The sequence below is a fragment of the Mauremys mutica genome, chromosome 16, assembly GCF_020497125.1.
Source record: "Mauremys mutica isolate MM-2020 ecotype Southern chromosome 16, ASM2049712v1, whole genome shotgun sequence".
Lineage (NCBI taxonomy): Eukaryota > Metazoa > Chordata > Testudines > Geoemydidae > Mauremys > Mauremys mutica.
Genome location: NC_059087.1, coordinates 3,235,817 through 3,249,283, shown reverse-complemented (window position 1 = coordinate 3,249,283; position 13,467 = coordinate 3,235,817). Strand labels below are relative to the sequence as shown.

Below are 13,467 nucleotides of genomic sequence, written 5' to 3'. Positions count from 1 at the left end.
GGATTAGGTGACAGGGCATGGATCACTTGATGTTAACCTGTCTGTTCATTCCCCTTGGGGCACCTGTCAGAGGACAGGATACTGGGCTTGATGAACCATTGATCTGACCCAGTTTGGCCATTCTTATGTTCTTAAAAATCTTGGAGGAAATGCTGACGATGTTCCTGGGCCTAAACTATGTTGCTTATGAAATGCTCCTGGGAATGTCAAAAGACACTTCCCCTTTTGGAGGGATAAACAAAGCTGAGCTCCCAAAACACAGTGTAAACAAGAAGTATCTTGATTAGATCTCTCTTCTTGAACTGCATTGTCTTAATTTTATATGAGATAATTTTCAAACAAAAAATAGAAGCTGCAAAACTTGGATCTTATTGTTTTGTTAATGAAGTGATTTTTATCTGTAGACATAAAATACCCACAAGTTAACGATAATCAGCTAGTTAATTTCCTATAAGCATCATGGTAATAATAAAATGATAACTCTGTGTGTGTGTGTGTGTGTGTGTGTGTAAGCAAAATTTTATGTATATATGTTTTGTTGGCTTGGCTGCAGATCCTGGCAAAAGTGAATAGAATTGCACTTCAGTGGCTACCTTTCCTCCCTGATAGGCTCTGAAGATAGGTGTTGGTCTTACCTGCCCCACTGGCTCTCTCATATAGTGTGCCATCTTCTCGCTCAATGTGTACGTGAAGTCAAAAGGGGAGACTGAAGGTGATTTAGATTCCATTGAGAGATGTGTTGTTACTCAGTTCTTAATTTTTTTTTTTTAAACATCCATACATTGCAGTTTCTCTGCTTTTCCCAGTACTTGGCTCAAAGTGAGATTCGAATGACAGCAAGTTTGGCTGCTGCTATGTTTGTACTAATATGTGGAAACATCTTGAGGTTGTTGCAAGGATTATACTCCCTCAGGTTAACAGTCTACAGATGCTTGTTCAACACCAACTGCTCTTAAATTTTTAGACTGTTGTGGTGACTAAGAAGCACTTTAGTTAACTAACTGTGTCCCTCTCGGCAGTTTATGGCTGGGTGCATTTCAAGATGTCTGTAGTCTTGTGGTTTGTATCTAGACAACCTTTACAGAGACTGATTAGTATCCCTCCATGCCACCTCAGAATTTGATTTACTGTTGGGCTTGAGCCAGCAGTTCTTAGACATGGGTCAGGGTATACTACTTGAAAGTGACACTTCTCTGGAATTTGCTGTTCTCCTTGGTATGTCAAAGGCAGATTTTGTTGACCCTTCAGAACGCTGTATAAAGCACATCTTTTTACCTCTGTCTCCTGCCTTAGGAAAGGATAATGGTGGGATATAAATATATAAAAAAAATATGGAGATATACCTATCTCCTAGAACTGGAAGGGACCCTTAAAGGTCATTGAGTCCAGCCCCCTACCTTCACTAGCAGGACCAAGTACTGATTTTGCCCGAAGGGCCCCCTCAAGGATTGAACTCACAATGCTAGGTTTAGCGGGCCAATGCTCAAACCACTGAGCTATCTCCCCCCCCATTAAGATGTTTTTGAAGAAGTTCAGTTTATTTGACAGTGGCCCATATGTTTTGTTAAATGTGTACGTTACCTTAGCCTTAGTTATATTTTAGCCGTTTCTCTTCTGTTCCTTCACATAGTTCTTCCGTTCTGCTCCTGTGATAGTTCCTTTTTACTCAAAATTGATGTGGTCACATGGCAACTTTTTTTGTTTGGATTTAATGCTAATGAAGTTCAGGACAGTCCTAGAAATGGAAGCCTTTCATTCATACACAGAAATAGGGTTGTTTCAAGACTTCCCCAAACATGCACTGCTAATTAATCTCAACCCTGCCCTTTAAGGACTGCCAGTAAGGGTTAATGTGGTTCAGTTTCTGTCATCTGAGATTGTCTACGTGGAGACCTATTATGTACTAGGAACTAGGTTGAGGCCAAAAATAATTTTCACATTCACCAGTGAACATTCATAGATTTTAAGGCCAGAAAGGACCAGTGTGATCATCTAATCTGACCTCCTGTGTAACAGAGGCCATGAAACTTCTCCAAAATAATTCCTAGAACAGATCTTGTACAAAAACATCCAACCTTGAAATTAAAAATTGTCAGTGATGGAGAATCCACACTTTGGATAGTATCTGCTTTCATTTGTTACTGATCTGAGCAGGGTTTGTATGGGTGACTTAAAAGTAAAGGCTCATTCTTCAGTACAAAACTCATGAGCAATCCAGGCACCCTGTGATAGACTTTGTTCAAAAATGGGCGCTAGATATGTAAACATGTATATGCTCTTGAATGAATGGTCATATTCTGGCCATGGATGGTCACTGAAAACTGACATCTGTTAGGTTCTTCAATTGGATTTTTTTTTCAGGAAGCCCTTTAGTTACAAAATGGATACCATTATAGTTCTATTTAATTATTCCCCGACTCTTCTCGTGTATTATAAAACTCCATGGATTTTTAACTTCTGAGTTGCTATTCCAATTAACCTTTTCAAAATGTAATGCTTCAAATTGTTTCCCCCCCCCTGATTTATAATTGAAATACTCCAGGCAACACACACAGCAGATGAGGACTGAATGCTCACCATGAGCACCTGGATTTAGTATATTAATTTGATAATACTTTTTATTTGGAGATACAGTGGGAAAACTAGGTTTTGGAGAATACACTACTATAGAGTTGGGGTTACTTCATGAAAATGTAGTAAGAAAATAACACCTCTGTTTTATTTTTAAAATCTAAGTGTGGAGCCAAGGTGTGTGTAACTACTAGAAGTATTTCTAGGCTACTAACTTCATAAGATGCAACTGTGACCCATGTATCTTCTGGTTACTGCAGTATCTTTCCTAGCTACCTCTGCCAAACTTTTTGAGATTGAAGCATTAGAAATAAAAATGTGTTTATCAAATGTTAAATACATTATTTGCAAAATCTTTATAGAATGTGTTTAGAAACACTTCATACATTTGTTTACAATATGAAAAAGCCTTTTAGCTCTCAAAGTGCTTAATTTTTTTTATAATTAACAGGTGGATTTATACATTTGTGAAAATGGCAAGTTCAACTAACTATTAAACATATTCCCAAAATATTGTTGAGTGGGAGCGGCTGAGGCGTTTGCTGTAGTGGTGCAGTTTAAGTTGCTTCTATTTACACAAGTATTTATCATGGCCATAAAGCCACCCTTTAGTCAAACATGGGCTCCTTTTGAAACCTCAGAGTGCCAAAGAGAACATTTGTATGTATTCTGTTTGGCTGAGAAGAATTAAATGCCTAACTCATTTTTTTTTCTTTTTTTATTAGTAGCTCAAAACATTCTAAACTTGTAAGATGCATGTGTGACAGGATCCCCGAGGTGCAGCCTGGGACTGTGGGACTGCTGTGCCCCTTTAGCTCTCCAGCCTGGGCGCTCTCTCTCAATTCTTTGCTAGTGACAAGCAGCAAACCCCTCCAGGCGCTCTTATCACTCAGCACAACCGCATGCGGAGCCCCACATCCAGCTAGATTGCATGAATGCTCCCGGAGCCACTCATGGATCACACAGAGAGAGGCACCAGCTGAATCCCCCCAGCTCCCAGCACTGTACCTCAGGAATATACCATCTTTCACTGCTCAATTTATTAATTGGTTAACCACTTCATCAATGGAAAGTGCAAATCTTTGCAAACCTGAGCAAGCACCTTTATCAAACACTTCAGGCAAACTTACTGGTAAAGATAAACAGTTAAACAAATTTATTGACTACAAAAGATAGATTTCAAGTGATTATACGTGATAGACAAAAAGTCAGAGTTAGTTACCAAAATAAAATAAAATATAAGCACGCAGTCTAAACTCTCAACCCTGTTAGACTGGGCAACATCTAGATTAAGCAGTTTTTCTCACTCCACTGGATATTGCCGTTCATAGTACACGGATTTCACCCTTGAAACCTGGGCCAGTCTCCTCTGTTGGAGTCTTAAGTCTTCTCAGTTTCCTTGTTGCTTGCAGCATAGGTGGGGACAGGAGAAAGATGAAGCATGGGCCCCGTGTCCTGTTTTATACCCTTAGTCCATGTGCTTGGAGAACACAAGTCCAGGCATGTCTGGGGGCATTGCTGAGTCCCCAAGCAAGGTTGAGCAATTCTCCTGGTGTGGCCTCATGCAGGTGAGTCATTGCATTGTAGCTCCCTTGCTGGACAATGGCTGTTGATGGGTTGTTTGACACTGCACCCAGGCGCTGGTTACTTTCCTTGCTGTTGTCTCTGCGGAGCTAATATCTGGATGATTCCCCAACATACAGCATGTTTTAGTGACAACCATATAACACAATCTCATAACTTCATATGCACTGACGATGTACTTATTTAGATAGAACAGTGACTTTCAGCCGATCATAACCTTTTCCCTGGTACCGCACATGGAATGCTTTATATGCAATATCACAGTTATATACAGATGAGGAAATGGGGGTTTACAAGATGCTCCCCAGGGCCGGCTCTAGGCACCAGTGTTCCAAGCATGTGCTAGAGGTGGCACTCCTGCCCTTTGGGGGCGGCACTTTTCAAGGGGCGGCACTCCGTTGTGTTTTTTTGTTTTTGTGTTTGTTTTTTTGCGCGGGGGGGGGGGGGGCCCCAACCTGGAGCTGGCCCTGATGCTCTCCCAAAGTATAGTATGTCACAGCATGTATCTGACTTCATGCAGTGGAATATGAAAAGGGAAACTTCAGACAACTGCATACTAGAAAAAGATTCAAACTGGGTATTTTAAGTCTGGCCTGGAAGTGGCACAGGTGTACTGGGCATGCTCCCAGCCCTGGTAAAGGCCCTCATTGTGCCCCAGCTCTCTCTGATTAGCACATGATGATAATGGAGGCAGTAAGAAGAGAGGTGGAAATTTCAACCTCCATGTCTGGAAAAAATCAGCTTAGACTGGAAGTTTATTCTTCCCTCTCCTCTTTCTGTATAAAGTCTGTGTGGCACCATGGTGCTCCTAGTGCTGAGCTAGTGGATAGGTAGGAATATCACTGTTATGGCAGCATCTGTAGAGAAGATGCATGACATAGGTCTCAGGAATGTACTGTAATCTCAGTGATGTGCACTGCGAAGTTTGGAGCATGTATGAACCATGCATGCTCTATTCCCTTTGAGTAGGCAATACTCATTAAATACATGGTTTGTTTTTAAAGAGACATTAGCCCAGTGTTCTGTACTGAGTGATTAAAATGAGGTACATCAGCTTGCTATGATTTAACAAAAGGGAGCACTGAATTGGACACTTTTATGTCTTCTACAGTGAAACTCTGTTTCATTTGCCGATTTACCTTTTTTAGGGGGGGAAGATGCGAACTGTCTAATAAATAAAAACAAATTGTCCTAAATTATTTATTCTGCGCATAATTACTTTATTAGGAATTATTGCTCACCTATAGTAAATGTATCTACTTACAATATTGTATTTAATGAATTTTTATATACCAATAAAATATTCACGCAAAGAACAGTAATGAATTGTTCTTGAGTTTAAAATATTTTTTTCCACGTTTGTCAATTATTGCAACTTAATTTGTAAATTTGCAGAGAAACATTGCAAAGCAAAGAGGATAGCACCGCTGTAGAAAATATGCTTTTTAGAATGAGTCAGTTGTGTGTCTTTTCTATGAAAATAAATGGACCTTAACAATGACAAATAAATTTTGTCGAGTTTAATTAATGGGTGCACAAGAGCCAATATGCAAGCAGTTCATGGTTTTTCATTCTTAATAACGTCTTTCTTCTGTTTATCAGGCCATGAACATAGCTGGCAGTGTAAAGTAGGACCATAAGAAAAGTAGTACCCAGGATTTCTTTTTATTAGTCTTTCTAGCTCTGTTGATTGGAAGAATCAATTGGAAAACGTTTTGATTCTGTTTTTTTGAGAGCAAGCAAACCTAGGATAGTGTTCTTAGTAATTTTAATAGGTTCTTGTTACAGCATAAACATCTAATGACACTCGAACAATGAAATGTCTTTAGACTTAGTTATTAGTTAGGCTTATTTCTCTCATATTTTGAAAAAAGCAGACAATTATGTACAATTAGCTGGGAGACCTAAACAAGGTGAATTAAATAGAAACATTAGTTGAAATACATTTTATTCTGACTGCAGTAATATTTTTGTACTGAAAATATTTTTTTCTTCTTAGTTTCGTTGAATATTTGTGCATATTACATCTGCTTATATCCTCTGCATTACTTTTGACATTCTTTCTATTTCCTCAACTTTGTGTACTTTTAGAATTTCTTTCAAGATGCAGGATTTTTATGTGTGTGTAATTTTGAAAGGAAGAACATACAGTTTATGGAGTCTAAGTATTTGCTAATTAGTGTCGGGAACTTTCACTTATCACACTCTTGTCAAACTTAATCCTATTTTAAGCATAAAGAGATGTCTGTCAGGAAAAAAGTGTGATCACTTAGTGTGTCTAGCTTTGTATTTGAATCATTAAGGGAAAACATCATAACTTGAAGGTGTTGCTCCCAAACGTGGGTCTTTAATGCAAGTAAACATATTTCCTTCCTAATGTTACAGTATAAAATAAGCCTGCTTAATCCAGTTCAGAGAGTGAGGGGAGTCTGTTCTCCTCTTTATGCCAACTCCCATTAGTGTTAATGAGAACTGCACGTGCACAATTCTGGGAGAATAGACCTCTGAGTCTTTTGTGAAGGAATAATACAGTGCTATTTAGTTTGAGTTCTTTGAGATGGACACTGGTGCCTGCCCAATGCCACACAGCTCTAATCCTGCTGGGCTTGTGTTTTTCCTTCACATATGTATTTCTCTCATCCTCTACCCAGTAATGAGAGTTAGGAACTTCTGGGAGGCTGTTACTGTAACTCCTAGAGTAAATTCTCTGGGGTAAGTGATAAGACTTTTTTCAGTTGAGGTGTGTTCACCTTTGGAATTCACTCCCTCTTAGAGTTTGGTAGAATACTAGTGCATTAATAATACTATCACTTGTATTGTGGTAGCACATAAAGGTCCCAATTGAGGATCAGCACCCATTGTGCTAGGCATTACACATGTTGAATGATCCATTTTTGTTTTCTTCCTGGTTTTAGGTAATTAATGTGACTTTGACAGGGCTTCTTACTTTTATTCATGTTGACTGGTATCTTAGATAGCAACAGAATCTGTCGCAAAGAATGTATCTTTGCACCAGCACTCATTATTTTTATGATTCCATTCAGAACTTCCTTTAATGTTTCTTATTATTATTATTATGTGGCATCTCCATTAGTGGAGGTTTGCAACCATGGTAGCCCATTCTGTACAACCCTCTGCTAATCTCTTTGTGGATGAACAATCCTTCTGCTCCACCCAGGATATCACATTGTCCATGCCAATATCTTCTTTTTCTGCCTCACGTTCTGCCATCAACTTTCCTTTCCAGTGCCCATAAACATACATCACCTGCTGAAACTCTTAAAATGTGCCCTGCAAGTTTATTCTTTCATTTCATAAGATCTCTAACTAGCATTTGTTAAGTTCCAGTCATCACCAGTACATTTAATTAGTTATGTAGTCTGTGCATAATATTTTCAGAATTATTCTATAACACCATAATTTGAGGGACTGTCTTTCTTTATTATCGATTGTTTGAATGTCCATGTTTCACAGCTGTAATTTAACAGAGACCAAATAGTTTTTAAAAGTCAAAATTTAACCTTCAGATTTATGTCCCTTCTCATCAAGTGTTTATTCTTCCCCTTGCTATATGGCTGTGTTGTTCACTGGAATTTTGCATGTTTTCCTAGTGTCCTTAAATAGGACCATAGCTTTTGTCTTGTCCATATTTTTTGCCATATTCATATATTATTTCCACTAACTTCATCAGGCCTTCTGAATTAGCCAGCAGCACTGTTTGCTGCATAGCAAATGTTATTCACCCATTTTCCATTCATCTTTAATGTTTAAAACTAGTAAAACATTAATGTTTTGAAATGCAGGTGAGCTCATGGCCTCTTCAGAGAATGAACAAATGTACCAAATTAGTAAAGCTATATATAGTGCATTAATTTAATCTAAACTCCATGCACTCTAAAACTATCCAGGGGTAGACTTCTTGAAATTGTAAGAGATAATGCTGCCTAGAAGATCAGAATAATGCACACAAGCCACATTTTGGGAAAGTTAAGTAACAGAATATGAATTCTTTAGAAAGAATATAACTGTTGATAAAACAAACTCAATTCTATACTGAAACAGTTACCAAAGTTTGCTCTTGCTTTGTGTGTGCAGCCTTTTATTTATGGTGCCTTAAGAAATCCCAGTAATTCTGTGCTATTTAAAGTGATAACTTCCCCAGGGACAGCTACTTCCTCCCATTGCAAAGTATTGTGATAAATTGTAGAGGAACATTCTGCAAAAGTATTGAAGATGCAGTTAATGGAGGATGATAAATCTGTCTTAGTTTGTGTTGTTTAAACAACAATAAGATCCCCCTCCCCAATGTACTTGCTGTATCTATATTTAATAAAGATCTTTACTGTCCTAGGATGAAAAGTAAAACTGATTTCTAGCACCAGACTATTAAATTCTCTCATGTGTCAAACATTTACTATTGTTCCCAATACTCTGCTCTATTTTCCTATCTATAATTGATTTGGGGAAGTATTCTAATGCTATGCTCATTTGGTTTAGACAGGTGTTTTTTATTTTTATTTTTTTTAAGAATTGGTTTCTATTTCCTCATCACTCTCAGTATCTTCTGTCTCCAGCCCTGCACTAAAATCACTTGATTTTTCTATTAAATTATAGGGAGTTTTCTCTGCAGGTCTAAGCAACTCCTTTTTCAGGGTATGCCTGTTGAAGATAGTCTGTATGAAGCCTTTGAAATTTATACTTCTGTGGAAAGGTTGATGATAGACAAATATAAGCAAATTAATAAAAAAAGTTGATCATACACAAATATAAGCATAATTGAAAAGGTTTTAATTGAGTCTGATTCCACAGAGTTAACTAGATTCTTTATTAAACCTGAGTTCTCATGGATTCATTTGGCCAGATCCTCTGCTGTAGCCAAGATAAGCTTGGCCCAGTAGCCAACTCCCTGATTCTCTTATTGGCCCTGATGCAGGTTAGAGCAGCAGACTCTCCAGGAGCTCTCTGCCGGCTGTGCTTAGACCAGACCTAGGAAGAAATTGGCATAGAAAAAACAGGGCTACACAGACTAGGGAATCCCCAACACAAGGGAATGCTCAGCAAAGGAAATGCAGGTAGTTTCCACTCCGTCCATTGTAAACGGAGTGGGTGGTGGTGGGTGGAGTGAGGAATCTGTCTCATTGTTCCTGAAGGGCTCAATAGTGCTGAGCACTTTGCAGGATCGAGCCCAAATTAGAAAGGCAGTGTGGTCTAGTGGAGAAGGCACTGAACTAGGAATCAGAAAATCTGGATTCTCTGATTGATCTGCTCTTAACTGCTGTTTGAACTTGGGTAAACCACTTAACTTCTCTGTGTCTGTTTGGATTGTAAGCTCTTTGGGGCAGAGATTGTCTCTCCCTTATGTATTTACACTGGCTAGGACTGTGGGGCATTGATCGCAGCTGGGGCCTCTAGGCACTGCTTTAATACAAATAAATAATACAATGAAGTTTAACAACAAAGGTATTGTTTAGGGCTGTGGCACAGCTTGATATTGCAGTTAAGGTATAAATATTCCTACCCTGGCAATACAGTATCTATAGGTTCCCTTGCACCCAGTGATTTCAATGGGACTTGACTTCATGTAGCAGTAACAAGTAGAAAGTTAAGTTGAAGTAAAAAACTGGAACTACAGTTGATTGCACTTTTCAGTATGGGATAAGAGCAATATTGATCATTGTGTATCCCTCCCAATTTCCCTACAGATTCCAACTGTGATAAACAAGACATTAAAATCAAACAATGTAGCTAGTTGATGTGGTAAGAACATTGCCCAGTGAACACTTGTGTTACACTGTGAACTGTTGAAATGTTGCAAGGATATTGATAGAAGATCTGTAAGCCATTCAAGCATTCTGTAATACTGTAGGTAGCTTTTCAATGGCTGATGTACTATGCTTTATTCGAAAGTCACACCATTAAAATAAGTTGATTAGAATTAAAATGGAAAACACTTTTAAACAAAATGAATGATAGACCTTAAATGGCTGAAAGCAATAAAATAAAAGTTAAGACTGATAATATTTAACTCACTATCTTATTTAGGTAGTCTTAGAAATCATGGCACATTGTATTGTAGAACACTTGTAGATAACCCTTAAAAATATTAATTTCAATTGGATTTGTTATGAAACACAGTGCTCAAGCACAATACATTTTATCCTGCTTAAAGTTGGCATTTATATTAACAAGGTTTTAGGAAGATTAATAAACAGCTTGATGGAATGTACATTTTTGTTTAAAATCCAAAGGAGCAACACCACTAATAGTACAATGGTTTGAGACCATTTGATTTAAAATATTCAGTTAGAGCATGTCTCAGAGGGGTAGCCGTGTTAGGCTGGATCTGTAAAAGCAGCAGAGAGTCCTGTGGCACCTTATAGACGAAGATGCATCCGACGAAGTGGGTATTCGCCCACGAAAGCTCATGCTCCAAAACGTCTGTTAGTCTATAAGGTGCCACAGGACTCTCTGCTGCTTTTTCAGTTAGAGCATATATCCCACACAATAAAATTAAACCATTCCCTGTTTTAAAGGGACACTAATGCAAACAAAAGCTCTTGCAATGAAGAGTAGCTACAGTGTATGTCTGTTGTCTAGCTTTTGCATCTGGGCCGTTTCCCCTGAATTCAGTTAATTAGTTGGCAGACCCCAGAAGGTTTTGCTAAGTAGTCAGACTTCTCTGTCTGACCAAGCTTCTTTCTGATCAACTCTGGGTCATCCAGTGGTTGCATGTCATCTCTTCAGGAGGTAGCCTTCTCCCTCCCTCTTTAGAAGCTGTTCTACCTTCCCTCCCTCCCTCCTCCCCACTTCTTCTCAGAAAAGGGGATCTAGCAACCCCAGGGGCCCATTGTTTTTAGTAATTTAAAGTTTCAGCAGCACTGAGATCACTCTTTCCTGACTGAAATATTTCAGTTTGTGTTTTTGGGCTGGGGGAAGGGTTAGGGTTCTTTACTTTACTCAGGCCAGGTAGCCCCAACTGCTGACTTCTAAACATTTTATTTTACAATCAAGTCATTTTGACCTATTGGCAGAGACAAAAACTGTGACACCATTGTCATTTTGTCTGTAAATATACGACTACTGTACTTGGATTTTACTGTGCCTTCTTTATGAAAAAAATTAGAATTTAGGTTCATGCCTCAATCTGTGCTATAACTCAGCACAGTATGATTTGAAAAGACTGAGAAGCTAAACCAGTTACCCCTAAAAATAACTCCCATGGTTTATAAAGGAAATATTGGCAGATTTTTAACACTAGCAGTTCTACTGGTTATCATATGCAGTGGGTGGAGAGAAAAAATGTGTATGGCTCTGACAGTCTTTTGGTTGCATAGCAACAATGGAACTGTAGTGGTTGATATTATAATTTGTCAGAATACTTTACACCATGGGACTTGGCTGATTCAGTTGCATGTGGAAAAATTAACTCTTTACAGTTTTAGGGGTACTTAAATATAATAACACATCTCTTTAGGGTTTGCAGTAGTTCTACACAAATATATAAAAATAAATAAAACTAAATCTTTATATTCTAAGACAGAGGCATGGGCAATTTTAATATGCCAATATTTTCACATGTTCATATCCCAAATGTGCTCCTGAAAAGGCAGTTCCCATTTACCACTTGAAAACTTCTGGTTCTCTGAAGTTTAACTACATCTCACTAGGGGACTGAGTTGAGTGGAAAATTTTACAATACTAAATCAATCTGTGTTTATTTCAATCTTTTTCGGTGGTGGTGGTGGTGGAGAGGGTCTGAATACAGCAGGTCTTTAAGTTGTTATAGTGGTGTGATTTAAATTGTTTTTGTCATTGGTCTTGGTGTTGCAGTTTTGTTTAAAATTACGTTATTGTACCACCCTACTAACTCTTTAATCTGTGTCAGATTTTAATCACACCTAATGTTTTGTCTACAGTCAACCACCTCTTGAAGATGAATAATGTGTTGTAGGAATGAAAAGGACACTGCAGTTTTTTAAATATAGTTTCCCGATTTATTTGTTTTTCCTGCTTTGTAAAATGCTTGTAAGACTTGAAAAGTTACCGTGCAAATAAAAGAGGTCAGCTTGGCCAGGAAAATGCTGCCTCTTCCTGAGTATCTAGTGCTGTGGGAGCCGATATGGAAGCCTTTAACCTTTGTCATCAGTGAGGTCAGCAAGAATATGCACAGTTCTGGAATTATTTATCTGTTGCTGCAGTGTTGGGGGTGTGGTGGAGAGTGTGTGTGTGTGTGTGTGCGCGCGCGCATCTGCGTGCAGAGTGGGAGGGGAGCTTGCATACATGTGGTATGTTGCCCTAGATCGGCCACTATTTTTCAAATTAAATTTTAACACTGGATTGGTGGATTTTCTTGCCAGATCTCTAGAAAACAATTGTAACGGTGGTGTTAAATTATGATAAATTCCTTGTGCACAGTACTAGCCCATCAAACAGTGAGTATATTTAAGTCATAGAATTTCTGATTCCTTGAGGGTTTGACCTTCAGCCTGCTGCATATATCTTTAGTGTGTATGTACAAAATTATCTGGATTTTAATGTCTAATATTGATTGTAAGGCCCCTCTCTTTTACACAGCTATAGTCTTGTCATTTCAACCAATAGTTCTGCTACTGATCCAAAACTACAATTACATTTCAGTACTAAATAACGCATTGGTTCATTCTGTATCCCCCTCTTTCTCCTCCTCCTACCAACTCCAGAGGTAAATTAACAAAAAGAGATTCAAGCCTTAATGGACCACCATGGAAAATTCATAAGTGTTTGTGTACATAGAGTGGCCAGCAAAAGTGTGTGCTAGAATGTTTAAAAACTGGACTTTTCAAGAGATGGTAAAGGGAAATGAACTTTGCTCCCATTGAACACCTGTGTTACTGTTCTGTGATTCTCAAGGATCCTGCAATACCTACTTTTGTATGGCTAATGAAACTTCTTCCTGATCACATACTGAGCAAGACAGATTCAAGTATGCACTCAACTGGTGCAAGATTGTGGTGGAGTTTGCCTTTGGAAAAATGAAAGTAAGGTGACTATTCAGTGACTAATATGACAAGTATCATATCTGCGGCATTTTGCATAAGAAAGTAAAGAGGAAGCTTTTGCTTTCAGTGAACAGTGGCATATGGGAGCTATGCACAACCAACCAACCAAACATTGCTTGGCATCAGACACATAAATGAAAAAGATTTGAGGAAAAGTCAACACAGTTTTTGTAAAGGGAAATCATACCTCACCAATCTATTAAAGTTCAGTAACTGGTTAAAAGATCGGAAACAAAAGGTAGGAATAAATGGTTAGTTTTCAGAATGGAGAGAG

General features: G+C 38.4%; 1 protein-coding gene across 3 annotated transcripts in view; it reads left to right on the top strand.

Annotated features, from left to right (window-relative positions):
- KIAA1671 (KIAA1671 ortholog) overlaps window positions 1-13,467 on the top strand; it is a 123,343-nt gene that overhangs the window by 60,321 nt on the left and 49,555 nt on the right. Inside the window, exon 1 of one of the 3 annotated variants that reach the window (XM_044989851.1) lies at window positions 12,426-12,587. The exons of the other annotated variants lie outside the window; for them this stretch is intronic. Within the exon in view, the coding sequence (XP_044845786.1) occupies window positions 12,549-12,587 (39 nt within the window). The 5' untranslated portion in view covers window positions 12,426-12,548. Of the gene's footprint in view, window positions 1-12,425; window positions 12,588-13,467 lie in introns of those variants that run through there. 3 annotated transcript variants of the gene reach the window in all.